This window comes from Seriola lalandi, unplaced genomic scaffold, assembly GCF_002814215.2.
Source record: "Seriola lalandi dorsalis isolate HSWRI2012SDOR001 ecotype SW California unplaced genomic scaffold, Sedor1 jcf7180002054581, whole genome shotgun sequence".
Classification (NCBI taxonomy): domain Eukaryota; kingdom Metazoa; phylum Chordata; class Actinopteri; order Carangiformes; family Carangidae; genus Seriola; species Seriola lalandi.
In genome coordinates, this window is record NW_019525134.1 from 3,650,132 (window position 1) to 3,667,514 (window position 17,383).

The 17,383-nt window shown below is 43.1% G+C and overlaps 1 protein-coding gene across 2 annotated transcripts in view; it reads left to right on the forward strand.

Moving 5' to 3' along the window:
- Window positions 1-16,832, forward strand: part of med13a (mediator complex subunit 13a) — a 73,081-nt gene extending 56,249 nt beyond the window's left edge. For both annotated transcript variants that reach the window (XM_023418249.2, XM_087177109.1), the window contains 18 exons: window positions 154-244; window positions 1,664-1,875; window positions 2,647-2,822; window positions 4,961-5,883; window positions 6,059-6,226; window positions 6,786-7,009; window positions 7,545-7,734; window positions 8,046-8,478; window positions 9,040-9,271; window positions 9,789-9,980; window positions 10,806-11,029; window positions 11,734-11,876; window positions 11,993-12,151; window positions 13,425-13,613; window positions 14,177-14,319; window positions 14,413-14,586; window positions 15,207-15,307; window positions 15,703-16,832. In XM_023418249.2, the coding sequence (XP_023274017.1) occupies window positions 154-244; window positions 1,664-1,875; window positions 2,647-2,822; window positions 4,961-5,883; window positions 6,059-6,226; window positions 6,786-7,009; window positions 7,545-7,734; window positions 8,046-8,478; window positions 9,040-9,271; window positions 9,789-9,980; window positions 10,806-11,029; window positions 11,734-11,876; window positions 11,993-12,151; window positions 13,425-13,613; window positions 14,177-14,319; window positions 14,413-14,586; window positions 15,207-15,307; window positions 15,703-15,835 (4,107 nt within the window). In that variant the 3' untranslated portion in view covers window positions 15,836-16,832. The remainder of the gene's footprint in view (window positions 1-153; window positions 245-1,663; window positions 1,876-2,646; window positions 2,823-4,960; window positions 5,884-6,058; window positions 6,227-6,785; window positions 7,010-7,544; window positions 7,735-8,045; window positions 8,479-9,039; window positions 9,272-9,788; window positions 9,981-10,805; window positions 11,030-11,733; window positions 11,877-11,992; window positions 12,152-13,424; window positions 13,614-14,176; window positions 14,320-14,412; window positions 14,587-15,206; window positions 15,308-15,702) is intronic.
- The last annotated feature ends 551 nt before the right edge of the window (window positions 16,833-17,383 follow it).

The window sequence follows — 17,383 nt, forward strand, 5'->3', positions numbered from 1 at the left end:
ACCCACTGCAATTACTCTTAAGAAGATGTCATGCGTTTACTGACTTACAGGACCCACAGGTGTAACATGCATGAATTTAGAGCAGTTTTATTAACTGACACTTTGAGGTGCTAAAATAGACAGGTGCTAAAATACTTATTTTTTTGTCCACAGCCTGGTTCCAGGCGACCGGTGAATGGAACTGATGAGAAATTTGGCAACAAGGAACCAAAGCCATCCACTTTGGACCCTGTCTCCTGCATTAGTATGTATCTCTATACCTGTCTCTACTGATGTTGCTCTCTCTTCCCCCCTGAACACTGATGTGCCTCTCTCTTTAAACTATATGGGTGGATTTGTCTCAAGTGTTAATCTAGAATCTGATTGGTCACACCTGTGAGCCCCTTGAAAATTAAGAATGGTGCACTGAGATTTAGCCAGAAGCCACTTCAGCTTTAAACATAGTATTCCCTCTGCTCACACTTTCAGCTAAGTGAAATGGCATCACATCCTTTAATCCACTAAATAAAATTAAGGCTTTTACTACTTAAGCATCATCGATGCTCACCCTTGGCTTTGCCACCTAGTGGTGAAGAATATGGCTGTAATTAACTTCACAGTGCATCAGTGTTTGGCTCATAAGTGACAGAGTCATCCTGTAGCTGCTGACTTGTTGTCTCCGTTGTTACTATACTGCTGGCTCTCTATGCTAACACCACATAGAGCTTAAACTTAAAGTTAAAGTGTAACTTAAAGTTACACCTAATTTGTTGTTCTGAACATTATTATATCCGTATTTTCTATGGTGATGTTGGGTTTGAGCTCAGGGTGTAGAAATAAAGAGAATTTAAGGCCACTATATTTTACTGTGAAGTAAATTGGTTCCAGGTCCCATTTTCCTTTATTTTATGAACAGATAATTCACAGTCCTAAACTTTGTTCTTTTACCATGAATTGTATTTGTTAGCCCCCTGGATATGTCTTACAATTACTAAAATTGCAACAGAGTTGAAGATATTCCCCTCATTTTCTCTGGACATCTTTGCATAGAGCCTGCTCACCAGGAAACATGTCATTGTTATCTAATGTAAACGAGAGCAGTATAAAAAGAAGGCGCTACTGCTTTTTACCCACCTTTCAACTTTGCATAAAGAGCTGTACTGGATTCTGTAGATTCTAAGTAATGTACAGTAAAAAAAATGGTGGCAAACATTTGACAAACTATGCAAACATTTCATCGGTCGTGAGCGAGATGTCTTTTTGACTTTAAACATGTATAATAAGAATACATCTGTTTTGTATTTGCCTGGTAGCTGCCTATAACAACAGCTGCTTGTCATAAACATACATCAGTGAGCATGCTGACAAGCTGCAGTAACAAACGACAGACTTCTAACAGCTTAAAATTACACATCTCACATTGTTGAGTCATCCACATGGTGTACATAGTTGTTATCTTAAGAACTGGCTTGTGTCTTAAAGTTCTAGATTCAGAGGAATTGAAATACTGGAAACAATATATAATTAAATCTATCTCCTCATCAGCATGTTAAGCAGTGTAAGCTGTATGATACGGATGACATCGTTGGAATAGACATTCCATACTCATTATACCTCATTCAAACTCATTATAACCCTGATAGCTTACATATTCTGATAGCCCCGTGTTTCTACCTCCCACCAGGCTCAGCAGACCTGCACCAGATGTTTCCCACGCCTCCCTCACTGGAGCAGCACATCATGGGCTACTCACCCATGAACATGTGCAGCAAGGACTATGGCAGCATGGACCCCAACCCAGGCATGACCACACTGGATGGCACCTCATCTCTGGGAGGCCACTTCAAAATTGAGGTGGAGGAGAGCTTCTGCAGTCCCAAGCCATCTGAAATCAAGGTGGGTCAAGACCTAGTCCATCTGTCAGGTATTATTGCAGTGACTGAACCAACAGGTGGAATTTACTGCTAGAACCGGCAGATGTCAGAAGTCAAAGTGAGTGATTGTTGGTGGATATATGTTCTTCATCATGGTGATTTTCAGCTCACATTGTCAAGAGACTGTCCTCCAGATTAGGAATCGCAAGATTTATTCCCCATGTCAGCAAGCTGAAGTGCCCATGAGCAACACACTAAATCTCTACTAGTTTTGGAGTCCTATACACTTAGATTCGGTGTAACTTCTACTTTCTTTTCTGAAGATATCACAATCTCCTTTGTCCAGCGTAAATAAACAACCATTAGTCCACTAAGACATCGCGGAGAAAAAAATGCTCCTTACAAATGCAAAACTTGCCTGAGAATCTTTAAGTTTTTAAGCTTTCTTCATTTTCAAAGTAATCCATTGATTGATGTCAACAGGAATTGCTCACAGCTGCTTTGCTTTTAACTGACTATAAATTACCAGCACTTTGAAATATCCTAATGAGTAGATGATGCCACTGCATGCATCACATTTCATTTTCTGCTGCATGTCTAAACTGAAACTAATGTTCAGTTTAGACACGGTGTGTGTATAAGTAAGATACTTAAAGTTACTCGGATGAAGCTGCCACAGATGTGTCATGTTTGTGGGAATAGAGGGAAGCAGTGTCTTACTGTTGATTCATCTTTTCATCAGACATTTTTCTATCTTACTATGCCTTATATATATATCCTTTCCATCACTTAGGACTATTCATTCGTGTACAAGCCAGACCTGTGCCAGGCGTTCGTAGGCTGCTCCATGTTTGCTCCTCTAAAGACGTTGCCCAGTCAGTGTCTCCCACCTATCAAAGTACCAGAGGATTGCATCTACCGACCGAGCTGGACCATGGGCCGGGAGATGACCTTCCTCAACAAGGACAGGTATGACTGTGTTTCTGTCTGATTTTTATCTCTCTTCTGTGGAACCAATTCACTTTTTTTTTTTTTTTTTTTCCCGCCTGCGTCATGAATTATAATTTATCATGATGATCTGGGCAGAAGGTTACTGAGGCATTCTAATGTTGATTTGCAGAAGATATGCCAAGGCTGTGCTGGCTGGTTTGGGCTTTGTGTGCAAGGAAGCATACACTCATACTCTGCCCCCTTTCTGTCCACACACCCGCTGGTCTTTCCCCGGACACCCCCTTAGCAGGCAGCTCAATTTCCCATGCATGGCTACCCCAGGCGGTGCAGGGAAATGAGTGTAAAATGCCTTCTTGGTTGAAGATGAGGATTATCACTGGAGTGGTGAGATGGGCCCCCACAGTGGCTCCATGCCACCTCACTGCTCATAGAAGCCTGGAGTCTGTAGTATATCTGTCACAGTTTTTCTGAACCACGCACATGGGAATTTCAGTTTATCCAAAAAAAAAAAAAAAAAAAAAACCTGCCTTTGTTCTATTGATTTTTGTGGTTTTCTATAATCAGGGCTGTAGAGCCTTATTACGTTTGTATGGACTTCATTTTATTACACCCATGTGTTGTGTTGACCCGGGAACATGAAATCTGGCAGGCTCAGCAGACTTAAAGGGTTCACTGATCTATATCTAATCTTGTGATTCTGAGGAGAAACTTCTGCACTTCTTATTCAGGGTTTTTACAGCGTCATCCTTACTTTGTGTCTTTGGTTGAATTTAATGTCTAAAATGCACAAGAAACAATTTGGTTTTGAACAAACACTGACCCTGTTAACTGACAAAACTGGCCTGCAGCAAATGCCAAAGCATTTCCTCAGTCTTGGCTGTGATTGGAAAACGTTTTTGTTTAGAAAGTAGTTGCTTGTAACTGAAAAGTGAACTGTCAGTTTATGGTTTATCCAGCAGTTTCATGCTGAGCTGGAAATACTGACTTTTTCTTTCACATAAAAAGGAATCCTTATTTTTTTATTTTTTTTTGTTGCAGCTAATTGCAACTGTGGAGCTTTAAATTTGCCTGATGATTATTAAGAATAATTTTAGATCATTCCTCTTTTATTAGAAGTGCACTGGAGCATGAACAAGCAACAAAGGTTGGTCACATTCTAAATACTTTTAATAACTTAAGTGTTAGTAGGGCTCATTATTTTCTTCCTCTTTTTTTTTTTTTTTCGAGTGTGTAACTGGAGTGCAAAATCTGATTATGGTGCACTGTGCAGGCAGGGAGAGGTGTCTGGATTTACTTAAACGTGGCCAATGTTCATAGAGTCTTTGTTAAAGATCTGATAATGTGCTGGTGCTGCCTTCGCATCTGCATCCCGTCTTGAACGTGCCCTGGCTGCAGGAGAGCGAATTGCGCTGGGACTTCCTTCTAATGGGTCTGAGCCAGGAGTTGTTCCCCACATATAGCTAGGGACATGATGTGCTCACCCTCCCTCCCTCCCTCCCTCTCCCCTGCTCTCTCATACACTCTCTCCCTGCTTCCTCACTGTTGCTTGCCAGCCCAAAAATAAACCTTACCTCAGAGGGACACTTGTTGAAATGTTTATTGAATGTCTTTCTCTCTCCCTCTGCGTCTTTACGCTTCTCTCTCTCTCTCCCGCATTCTTGCTCTCTCATGTGTAGCCATGTGCAGTCTAAGCCCACTCTGCATTCCTTTTGTAGCTGAATGTCGTCGTGGCCTACTGCCTTATTACTTGAGCTATCTTCACAAATGCACTGAGACAGGTGGATAACGATATTGTTATTTGAAGCAATGTACAGAACATTGTTGTTTTCAAAAACAACACAATTATGTTCTAGTACAGATCGTCTGTCTTGTTTTTATGCCTCAATTAGATGTTCAGTTGATCAGGAAATGTTCTGTAAGTCTAACCTAATTTCTGTGAGATTTTTTCAGGGGTTTTATGACTGTGCTGAACGTGGGAAGTTAATATTGTTGTCATGAGAACCTGTGATTTGATAGGATCATTTTCTAATCGTCCACATGGCTTTGTTGGCCCTGTTTCAAATCCCTAAAAAGTGCCACTGTGTCTTTCCCACTGACAGACATGCGGCGGTTCTAGTGATTTTTTAATTCATGTCCTTGAATCTTTCTGTCCTCAGTAACATCCCCAGTGTGGGCAGCACCATGGACCAGGACTACAGCCAGACTTACACCCCTCAGACCCACACACCCTTCATGTCCAACAGTGCTCCACCAAGTAACAGTGGCGCTGGCATCCTGCCCTCACCCGCCACCCCGCGTTTCTCTGCCCCCACCCCACGAACGCCACGCACCCCGCGAACACCTCGGGGCCCCGCCAGCGTCCAAGGCTCACTCAAGTACGAGAATTCCGACCTGTACTCACCAGCATCCACCCCTTCCACCTGCCGGCCGCTGAACTCGGTGGAGCCAGCCACAGTGCCCTCCATCCCCGAGGCCCACAGCCTCTACGTCACCCTCATCCTCTCCGAGTCCGTCATGAACCTCTTCAAAGACTGCAACTTTGACAGCTGCTGCATCTGTGTGTGTAACGTGAACATAAAAGGGGCCGATGCGGGCGTGTACCTGAGCGACCCCGTTGGTGAGGCCCAGGAATCCTGCAGCTGTGGCTTCAGTGCTGTGGTCAACCGGCGTTACGGCAACGGCTCGGGCCTCTTCCTTGAGGACGAGCTGGATATCATCGGCCGGGGTTCAGATGTCAGCAGAGAGGCAGAAAAGCGCTTTGAGGAGCTGCGGCTCTCCTCGCTGGAGAGAACTGGAGTGGGGAGGGGCGACCGTGTCCCCGATGAGCTGATTCTCCTCCTGCAAGACCAGTGTACCAACCCTTTTTCACCCATTTCAATTCTGGAGCACGACATAGTGACACGGGGGCCAAGCGGGGCCCCTGTACCACCCTGTGTGAGGGTGGAGGAGAGGGACTACCACAGCGACTGCTACATGGCCCTGGAGCATGGCAGGCAGTTCATGGACAACATGTCAGGTGGCAAAGTGGATGAGGCGCTGGTCAAGAGCACCTGCCTGCATCACTGGGGCAAACAAAACGGTGAGAAAGAAGTCATAAGATCTTCATCCCTGCCAAAATTACTCAATTTGACACCAAATGATGTTTTACATTTTAGTCTTTGTACTTTATTTAACCATAAAACTGACTTGTTATTTGTATTCATTTTTCATGTTGTGATTAATCTTTAGTTTTCCTTTTCTTCTCTGGTCTGCAGCAGTGGATGTGAGTGTGCTGTGCTCTCAGGATGTGCTGCGGGCGCTAATGTCCCTCCAGCCTGTACTCCAAGACGCAATCCAAAAGAAGAGGACAGTGCGGTCGTGGGGGGTTCAGGGTCCTCTCACCTGGCAGCAGTTCCACAAGATGGCTGGTCGCGGATCTTACGGTAACGCTGGGAACAAACTGGGGAATGATATCTGCTTAATACACATTTCTGACTAATGTTTTGCTCCCAGCCAGTGTAGCTGTATTAAAAGCAGGTATCAGTAAGTGGGTGTCAGGTGTCAGACTTCTCTTCTTGGAGAAACTTCCTGAAAGCGAAAGCACAAAATACTTGACTGTTGTCATCGTGAGCACAAAGACATTTGTTTTCTCAGAGGATTACAGTCAAATCCATGATATCAACTGTGATGGTTGGTGTTAGCGTGCGTGACATTTTGGGATGTGTGTGTCTTAAGGTAGAAAAACCCTGGATGTTGTCAGATCAATAGGCAGCATGGTCCCTCTGCTGTTGTCCAGATGTCAGCTCTGTTGGGAGGAGCTGTCAGATTGTTTGGTGACCTCACATTCTGATGCACAGTGGAGGGCAGAAGGGAGAGGGGATGGGGGCTGACACCTTACCTGTTAACACTCGCTCACTGTTCTTTCTCTTCTTTGTGTTTCTTTCTACCTCCATCCACACTTGGTTTTCCTTTCCTCCTCCTCCTTCCACTTCACTCGCACAGGCACGGACGAGTCCCCAGAGCCCCTGCCCATTCCCACCTTCCTGGTGGGTTATGAGTATGACTTTGTGGTCCTGTCTCCTTTCGGTCTGCCCTACTGGGAGAAACTGTTACTGGATCCCTTTGGCTCCCAGAGGGACATTGGGTACCTGGTGGTTTGTCCTGACAACGAGGCCCTGCTGAGTGGCGCCAAGAGCTTCTTTCAAGACCTCACCGCAGTCTATGAGGTAGAGACTCTGAAGAAGGGTGCAAACTCTTCAGTGTTAGTGCTATATAAATGTATTAATGCTTTACTTGTCTTCAACCCAGGTTTGGCAAAGTAATATTTTGGGTGATTATCATTATAGATATTTCTTGAATTTTTGGTTCGTAGCTGCTCTAAATTTAGACAAAATGATAAGTCAGACGTATCAGGAAAAAAGTGTTTGTGCTAAAAAAAAAAAGATACCATGCCTGTGGTTTAAGGACATTTAAAAGGCAAAAATTCATGCAAAGAAAATCCCAAATGAATCTGGACTCCATAGAGTTAATTACAAAACTATATTAATTATCTAAACTGATGGAAAAATCATGTTTTGTTTGAAACATATAAAATAAATTTAAATTTTTTGTTGTTGAAATGATTAATGAAAAAAATACTCCAAATTACAACTACACACAAGCCTCCATTCTTTAACCATTTTCACATTCAGTTATATTAAATGACCAATTTATTAAAATAATTGTCTTCATCACATTGACTCTACCTCTGTGTTTCTACAGTCATGTCGACTAGGCCAGCACCGGCCCATTTCCAAAGGCTACCCTGATGGCATAGTCCTTGTCGGCGGCAGCGGAGCCAAGAACCTCGTGGATCAGCCAGTGAGCGACTGGTTCCTCAAGGCTGCCAGTGGCAACAGCGACGCCTTCACTAAGCTCAAACTCTATGCACAAGTGTGCCGCCACAACCTCGGTAGGTGTCATTTACAGGCCGCTAGTTAACTGCCGCAGTTTTGATCCTACGTGGTCCTCGGTTCTTCTGTTGCTAAGTGCTTGGTTCAATCGGCTCTTGTCTCTGAATTTCCACCTTTGACCTCACTTGGTTTGGTGATTATAAAAAGGTTAGTCAGAGAGATGTGGTTTGAAAGAGGGCAGATCTTTGAAATGTGAAAGCAGAGTGATCAGTGTAGGAGGAGGTCAAGTTGAAATGCAATAAACTGAGCATCAGTTTATTTTCATGATATTAATGAAAGTCAAATGGTGTGTTTCTGTTTGTGCCTTTAGCTCCATACCTCGCCTCACAGCCATTGGACAGTTCCCTCCTCACACAGCCCAGTCCCCCGCCCTCATCCAACCAGTCATCTTCCACACAACTGTCTAGCTCCACCTCCAGCTCAGTGGGCCAGCAGGGCTCAGTGAACGCTGCAGGCTCCTCGGTTACCAACAACAACAACAACAACAGCAGCAGCAGCAACACTGGGTCCGGAAATGGCTCTGCATCATCCAACAGCCTGGTGACAACCTCAGGCCAGCCTGGCAGCGGAATGCCGTCTGCCAAGCCCAGCTCTTTCCCCCCCTTTGGGAGCATGGGCAGCCAGGGTCAGGGAGGTGGACCCCAGAGTGGACAGCTGGGACAGCAGGCTGGTACCCAGAATACTGGCACCTCAGGGGACAACTCCAGCAGCCAGACCCAGGGGCCCACAGAGCCTCCTGAAAGGTACTGCAGGACACACAAGCCTGCACACCAGCTGTAAAAAAAAAAATAAAGAAAAAAAAGCAGTGTTTGATCAGTTTTGTACTTAAGTGCCAGTCAGTCACAAAAAGCCATGACCTGCTGTATTTGAAATTTTTGAGATGCTGTGAAATCACTTTTAAGTATTTAACTGAATAATTAATTCCTTTTATGAAAAGACGGTAGACATAATGCACTAAAACTTTCATAATAAATATGTATATTCTGCAATGCAAAATACATTATATAGTGTACGAGGTGTGGTTATTAAATAATAAGGCTGTGCTAATCTAAGTCAAACCAGCATTAGTCTCATTATTTAATTGCTACAGCGCGTAAATAATATATATGTAATACACATTAGTCCATAAACTGTAGCATAAGGTACCAGGTGACCCTTAAGTAGTTTGAGGTCTTACTTTTGGTCATTGTCATTTAAATAAATTCTTATTTAAGCTCTTTTTCAGTAGAATTGAATGTGACTCAACGGATCAGAAGCTGAAAGGAGTTTTATAACACTGTGTGTGATCTTGTGTCCTCCCCCAGCACTTTGGAACGAGAGAAAGTAGGCGTGCCCACGGATGGGGAGTCCCATGCCATCACGTATCCACCTGCCATTGTTGTTTACATTGTGGACCCTTTTAGCTACGATGAGGCCGACGGCGGCCCAGGCCCGGTACCGGCCCACTCCAGCGTGTGGACGCTGGGTTTGCTACGCTGCTATCTTGAGATGCTTCAGTTCCTGCCCGCCCACGTCCGCAATTCTATTTCTGTACAGGCAAGTAAAGTTCTTGTGAGAGCCATATTTTTATTGCTGACCATATTGTATTTCATTATCATAATGTTAACACCATGAATGAGAATGCATTAATTGTGAATTCAATGTCAGTGTGTCAATTGCTCCTTAATGATTTAAGTATTATACTCAGTGGCATCATTAGTGTCATATTTATCATCATCAGAGGCTGTAAATTGTTCATGATTACTAACAGTTTGACATCAGCTGATGACTGGGATCATCAACGTTTAAGGGGCAGCTATAATTTATACAGGGTTGTATTGGATTGCTTTGCAGTGTATCAAGCTTTTTTATATATTGGCCACTTAGTGTTTATACAAAGTATTTTATTGTTAAAAAAAAAAAAAAAAAAAACACTTCTTATGTTCACTTACAACTTCTCTCTGACAGGTCGATATTGCAGTTGTGCAGGTGGAAAGAGTAGAGAAGAGTGTAGAGTTATGTTGTAGTTAGTTTGCCCACATCTAACAGCTTCTGTCTTTTTTTTTTACCCCAGATTGTCCCGTGCCAGTATCTGCTTCAGCCAGTACGAGGCGAAGACCGTCATATCTACGCCCAGCACCTCAAGTCTCTAGCCTTCTCTGTCTTCGCTCAGTGTAGACGGCCACTGCCCACCTCCACCAATGTCAAGTCACTAACGGGCTTCGGGCCCGGCTTGGCCATCGACACGGCACTGAAGAGCCCAGAGGTAAATACAACAAATCGCCAAATTTGCACTTTCATTACTTTGACATAATCTATAATATGTAAAAGCGGAAAAGGTTGCCGTGCGAGAACGGAGTTGCAGTTCAGCTCTGCAGTCGATCAGTAGCAGCACCTCGTTGGCAATGTGTGTTAGCATCAACATGCTGGCGGTGTCCTCTGATCGATAGGTAAGCAAACAGAGGCTGACACTGTGGCCCCAGCAGCAGCATTTCAGTTGCTTTCAGCTCTCCAGCCTGACCTGAAGTGACCCGGCCTTTTGCCCTGGCTGTGTTCAGTCTGCTACTGAATAGAAAGGAGGCACTGAGATATAGAGTTTTTACTGCTAACCATCCTCGTAGTTTCTTCTGGAACAGGACCAAGGGAACTTGCAACCCTCTGCTACTCCAGAGTTTTCTTTCCATTATCTGCTTGGCTAGCTCCTGAGACCTCCATAATGGGATCTTTACTCCAGGTTTAGACAAAGGGGCGCTTTAGATCAGGACCTAATTCAGTTGACTTCCTTCCTCGCAGAGAGTTCTACCTTTTCCCTTTTACATACCAGCAAAACTTGGGCTGTCTTGCAGGGGGGAGGCTGGGATATGGGTGGGACTAAGGGAGCGACAAAAGCAACAGTTTTGCTTGTACGGATACTTAGAATATGAGCTCAGCATGAAATAGGATTGAAAGAAAGGCTTTCCTGTGCCTGTGAAAGTCCAGCAGTTGATCATATGTGTACAAAATGAACACATCTGGAGTGTTTTTTTTTTTTTTAGAAGGGCTCAACATCATTAAATCCTTTATCCTCACATCTTCATCTCTCAATCTGCAGAGGCCGGAGTGTCTACGTCTGTACACACCTCCATTCATTCTAGCACCGGTAAAGGACAAGCAGACGGAGCTCGGGGAGACGTTTGGGGAGGCATCGCAGAAATACAATGTGCTGTTTGTAGGATACTGTCTGTCCCATGACCAGCGCTGGCTTCTGGCTACATGCACTGACCTATATGGGGAACTGCTGGAGACCTGCATCATCAACATTGATGTGCCTAACAGGTAGGACCACCATCAGCACTTATGGTGCAGCACACTCAAACCTACCAGGTTCAGTTGTTATTACCTCCAAAAGGAATCACTTAAAACTTCTGGGCTTTCAAACTGGTATTTTGAGTTTGAGCTCATAAACCAAATAGACTAACAAGAACGGAAAACAGAACACATAATAATTTATAGTTGTCATGTATCAAAGTGTTGCTGACAGAAAGCTTGTGCAGTATTTTTGTTTATAGTGCAGTTACGATGTAGGTAGTTTTGACAATACGGCAACACTACACACTCACACCAGAGGGAGAGTGACTTGGCATCGTTCTCTTCACTCTCCACTGGTTAATTTTTCCTCTGTGAATATCACACATTCAATCAAAGCTGCACAACAAACGTATGTGACCTTACAAAAGGTGTGTGGCAGCTTTTCTCTAATCCTCAAAATGTGTCTGCTTGATATCAAAACTGTGATTTCTGCGTCAGTTATGTCATGCTAACTGTCAATTGTCACATTTCACTGAAATATTAATTAGACTTGAGAGGAAAGGCACATAGCAGTCAGTCAGGCACGGTCTGCACAAGGCCACATGTTAGCCTTCACCAAACGGAAGATCAGGACTCATAATATTTTACATTTGAAATCACCTCTGTCTAACAAAGCACACACCAGACAGTGAAATGTGGATTTAACATGCGTGTCTATGCATGTTCTCCAGGGCGCGGAGGAAAAAAGGCTCGGTTCGGCGGCTCGGTCTACAGAAGTTGTGGGATTGGTGCTTAGGGCTGGTGCAGATGACATCAGTCCCCTGGAGGGTGGTGATTGGCCGACTAGGCAGAATAGGGCACGGAGAACTAAAAGGTAAGGATGACTCTCGTGGTAAAATGCTTTTCAACTCGAGCATTCAAGGCACTCGAGTGTTCTCTGTTTGTCACTTGTTCATTCGCCTCTGTTGCTCCTCCCCCTTGATGTTCCAGACTGGAGTATTCTGCTGAGCAGGACAAGCCTCCAGTCACTGAGTCGCCGCCTGAAGGAAATGTGTCGAATGTGCGGCATCTCCGCCTCAGATACTCCCAGCATCCTCAGCGTGTGCTTGGTTGCCATGGAACCCCAGGGATCGTTTATCATCATGCCAGGTACACTGTGTGCACAGTAGGAAAATTATAAATACACTTGGTATCTTTTTTTAAATGTATACTTCTCATCTGAGAGGCATTACTCTACATAGTAAGGTAGCGCTTGTGAGTGTGTGTGTGTGCGCGCGCGTGTGTGTACGTACATGTGCGTGCGTGCGTGCGTGTGTGAGAGAGAGAGAGAGTTTGTGTGTGTGTGGCTTGATTGATGGCAGCAGCATATCACAACGCGTGTCCCCTCCTTGTCCAGAGCCGATTGATGGCAGGGAAGATCATGTACCTTTCGCTCATAAAGCACTATCTCTCAGATGCCCATTGATCTCAATGCAGTGTGATGGAGAGCCAGATCAATGGGTTTATTTTGGGAAACGAGTGGGGGATTGTCAGTGCATCATACCAGGATTGTGATGAGCAATGCTTGGCTGAGGACCTCTCCTTCCTAAAAAGCTGTTCAAGCTGAAAGAGATTAGAAAGGCTGTGTGAGCCTCACATATACAAACATGCCAAACTACGACTGGGGAGGGGTGTTTTACGTCACTGTAACTGTAAGACTTTGTTGAGACTCGTTGGCACAAAACATAACAGCTGTTATTTTAAATTTAGCTTCTTTTATGTTTTTGAGTGCATATGAGGAAACTTTTTAAAACTTAACATTTTAAAATAATTCAGTCAATATAATTACATTGAAGAAAACAATATGTCATCAGTCATTTCACTGACTTAGCATGTGTGCTATAGTTGAAAGGGTTGCGGTTTTGTTGTGCTTTGAGTTGAAGGTTTTAGGTGTAAAATTTTCTCAAACAAGTTGCAGTTATTTTTTCTTTGACTCAGTTTAAGTCTGTGAACAAACAAGATGAAAAAAATCACAGTATTGCTCTTCATGCTCACACACAGTGTACAGTACAATAATAGAGAGAAAGTAAACAAATCATTAAAATGCCATGGAACATAGCACCAGTGTTGGTTATTACAATTGATTGTAAATGCATTAATGTAACGTTACTTGTCAGTGATTTCTTTTGCAAAATTCATCCGTTTCATTGATGCTTGAATAAAACAAAGTCTGTTCCTTTGAGTTATTTTTGCCCTTGGCTCAAACATGAAGAATTTGCTCAGTCGGGGACAAGTTAAAGGATTTCTCCCACAGTAGATAAAATGTTTGTGACAAGGATTCCTGTTTTGGTTCATTCTGCTTAGTGGCGCTGTTTATTGACCCGTCACTCTCTCTCTCTTTCTCTCTCTCTCTCTCTCTCTCTCTCTCTCTCCTTCCCATCAGACTCAGTGTCAACAGGCTCCGTGTTTGGCCGCAGCACCACCCTGAACATGCAGACATCCCAGCTGAGCACCCCACAGGACACCTCCTGCACCCACATCTTGGTCTTCCCCACCTCCGCCTCCGTCCAAGTGGCCAGCTCCAATTACACCAACATCGACCCCAACCTCGACATTCTCAACGCCACCACTGGTCAGTAGCACTACTGCATTTATCTTGCAGTCATTCCCTGGGATCCTCTTGAGTTTTAAATCTAAAGTGGCTAATTGTTGCTATTTGTTGGGCCTTAAACAAACTCACTGATGTTAAAGAAAAATTCAGCAGTTACTGAAGTTTTTCCCTGTAATCTGTACAGTTTGTTTTCCAATCCTTCCTGTTTACTTTTCTAGTCTATTAAGAGTCTGTGTTGTAGCAGTGTATGCTTACATACTCAGTGCATTTACAGCACCCTCAAGTGTCTTCAGCTTATTTCCTTTGTGCAAAATGTGTGTTGCCTGGTCACTCACATCCAATACTCACTAAAGAGCAAAATTAACCACATAATAACAATGAAGGTTGCCAGTGCGCACGTTATGCCTGAATTGTAAACGATGCAAGTTACTGCCACAAAAAAACAAAACATGCAGAATAGAAAGAAAGGAAATGTTGTTAAGACCATGTTATTGAGAGACATATGGAGCTAATCAGTAAAAAGAAAAAAATCTTACCACTTGATCACTTGCAGACCCGTTGAATCATTCTCCTGTTCTCCACAGATGGGTCTGATGCTATTGGGATCTTTGACCTGCTGGACCAGGAGAACGAGTTGGTGGACCCAGACATCATCAACATCTCGCCCACCACCTCACCAGTACACTCCCCTGGCTCTCATTACCACCATGGAGGTGATGGCAGTAAGGTGAGACATGTTCATGCACACATAAGTAACCTTAAGTACAACGTGTTACATGACGGAAACTAGAGCTAATTTTGATTTCCCGCCTTGTTGCAGGGTCAGAGTACGGACCGCATGGAGTCTCATGACGAGGCTGCAGCAGCCTTCGGCCTGTTGCAGCAGCCTTTGGCTCTTGGCTACTTTGTCTCCACGGCTAAAGCCGGCCCGCTACCCGACTGGTTCTGGTCAGCCTGTCCGCAGGCTCAGAACCAGTGTCCACTCTTCCTCAAGGTACTGGGCTCCGCCCTCCTGCTTGATTACTTTATAGGCTTTTTTAAATGCTGCCTTTTTACACAAAGGCAGAGTTATCTTTGTGGTTTTTGTGGTGGAACAGCAAGATATCTAAGTGAAACAATTAAGTGCTAGGCGAGAACACATTAGGGGTAAGAAGAGATGCAATTAACAAACTGTAACAGCAGCTACAGTAAACAAATGAATTCTGTGATATTCTCCTTTGAGCACTAAGAATATATTACTTTTCCTATAAATGCAGTTAAGATGTAAATCATGAGCTTCTCTCCACTGGAAATTGGACCAATTTATAGACATCTTCATTAATCAACTGCAAATCTGTTCTGTAGCATTTTGGTTGTTTATGTGACCCCTCATCAGCAACTGGTGTTGGGGTAATTGAAGCCTTGTATGTAAACAGATGGCATACACAAGAAAACCGGTTGACTGGTTTTTGTTTGCAGTTATATCTCTTGCTTCTGGAATTAGCTACAGACTCTGTGGTGCTGTCACTCTGCTGTGAATAGAGCAATAATTATTTAGATGAGATGCGATAAAAAGTTAATAACTTCATTACAATGCCATTGACACCACCTCTTTCCCTGTTCCGTCCCTGTCAGGCCTCTTTGCACCTCCATGTGTCTTCAGTGCAATCAGATGAACTACTGCACAGCAAACACTCCCACCCCCTCGACTCCAATCAGACCTCAGATGTACTCAGGTAAATAACAGCAGAACACACTCTAACACAAGTCAAGTGCACACAATACTATTGCCACCCTCCTGACTGAAATGGTGTTTGCACAGATAAATAATTTGATGAAATACAACATCTTAACATAAATTTATCATTAAAAAAAAGTTTTTAGTTTTAAATTCTTCATGTACATGTAGTTTCTCATGTGTATTGGTTAATATTAGCCATGAATTGGATAATTTTTAAAATAAAAGATTATTTCATTTTTACAAGTCAAATTCTATTGAACATATATTGATATATTCACTATGTTTATGTTAAAGATGATGCCTTTATAAAAATAACCCTTTTTTATAGCCCAGTGTGTTACCCTTTAAATACCTCCAAAATAACTGCTTTTCTTTGGTATGCCTGGACAGATTCGTGCTGGAGCAGTACAACGCCCTCTCCTGGCTGACTTGTGACCCGGCCACACAGGACCGACGATCATGTCTACCTATTCACTTTGTGGTGCTCAACCAGATGTACAACTTCATCATGAACATGTTGTAACCAATGGCCTGTTACAGGAAGGATGTAGGCGAAGCATTTCATAGAAGAGGAAGGCGACAACTCCTAAGGGAGTTTTATCAAGACTGAAGAAAAATGCAAGAACCAGAACCAGAGTATGGAGCTGGATCCTGCACCAAGACGGGATTAGACGGCTGTTTTAAAGCTGAGACGGTCCTGTCCCCCATGGCTGTTACTGGTTGAGACAGTCCTGTCCCTGTGATTTAAAGACATGCACATAGAGACAAACCAGAAGTTGAGTTGCAATTAATGAACGTGAGAGAATGACAGATTGGTTGTTATGGTATGTAGCATGGCAGCACAGTCACTGGCCAGTCTGTATTGGAGAGACAAGTTTATCTGTAAAGTTATTGGAAGAAAAGGGACATATTTGATCAAGGTAAAAACTCAAGAATGGATCTTTGGTTTTAAGGCCTGAAATTCCTTTTTATTCCTTTGGATGAAATAGTATCCAAATGAAATGCCTGCATCTATCTTATTTATTGTAAGTTTTTAAATGTATAATTTGTCTTATTTCTTAACCTCTTTTATATATAAAATGGAGAAGGTTTATATCACCTTCCTGCTTTAAAGCAATTGGTCTAAGATATATGTAATCGTCTTAATTAAAAAAACAACCAGGAGAAAAAAATCCCATAAAAATTAAATAAAGTCCCAGTAGGTTGCTTTTAGAGTATTATTTTTTGTAATGGAGACAGAATATTTGTATTGTCACAATGTACAGAAGAATTAGAGTGGAGAATTATGTTCCATGCCTTTGAGCATGAAGGACTTACAGCAAAGCTGTAGCTACAGAGGACTTGTACAGCAATGAACTTCACTGTGTTCAAATAAAGAGGTACATTGTTGTATATAGTATTTTATACCACACATTTAGACACAAAAACCAAACGGCAATATATATAAATAATTATATATGAATGCCATGCCAGCAGTTGGTGGTGTGGCTTCTGTTTTAGGAATAAAGTCCGTCAACTTATTTTCCTGTACTTGTGTTTATTGCTTTGGGGAGGGGGACTGATGGGGGAGTGATGTGCAATTGGACAAGGACACCCAATAGTGCAGTGGAAGAACTATTGGCATCTCTTGGAAGTAGCTGACCTCAGGTTTGATCTTTTTTTTGTTTTTTAGAAGAGAAAGAAAACGAGAGCAAGAATGTGATAAAAGATGTCTTAATGGCAAACATGCAGTGTCCTTTTCAGCACATCCCTTTAGCTCATTGCACCTCTCCTTACTCTGATTGGCTGAGATCTGAATCTTTTGGCACCACTTCTGATTGGTTATGGACACATTTAGACCAATCCCATTCTACTTCAGTGTGAAAGTAAATGTGTGGTGTAAATGAACTTTAACCAGCTATGGATGGCTGCCCAACTGATATGCAGTGTTTGTGCACAGAGGAAGATCTACTGTCTGGATTTCTCCTGTTCAGAGGGAAACTGTACTTTTGACTTTTGAAAATCCATTGGTATTGCTCTTTACGTTGCATATTTGCCAACATTTGTTGGCTTGAAAAGTTTGACCAACAAA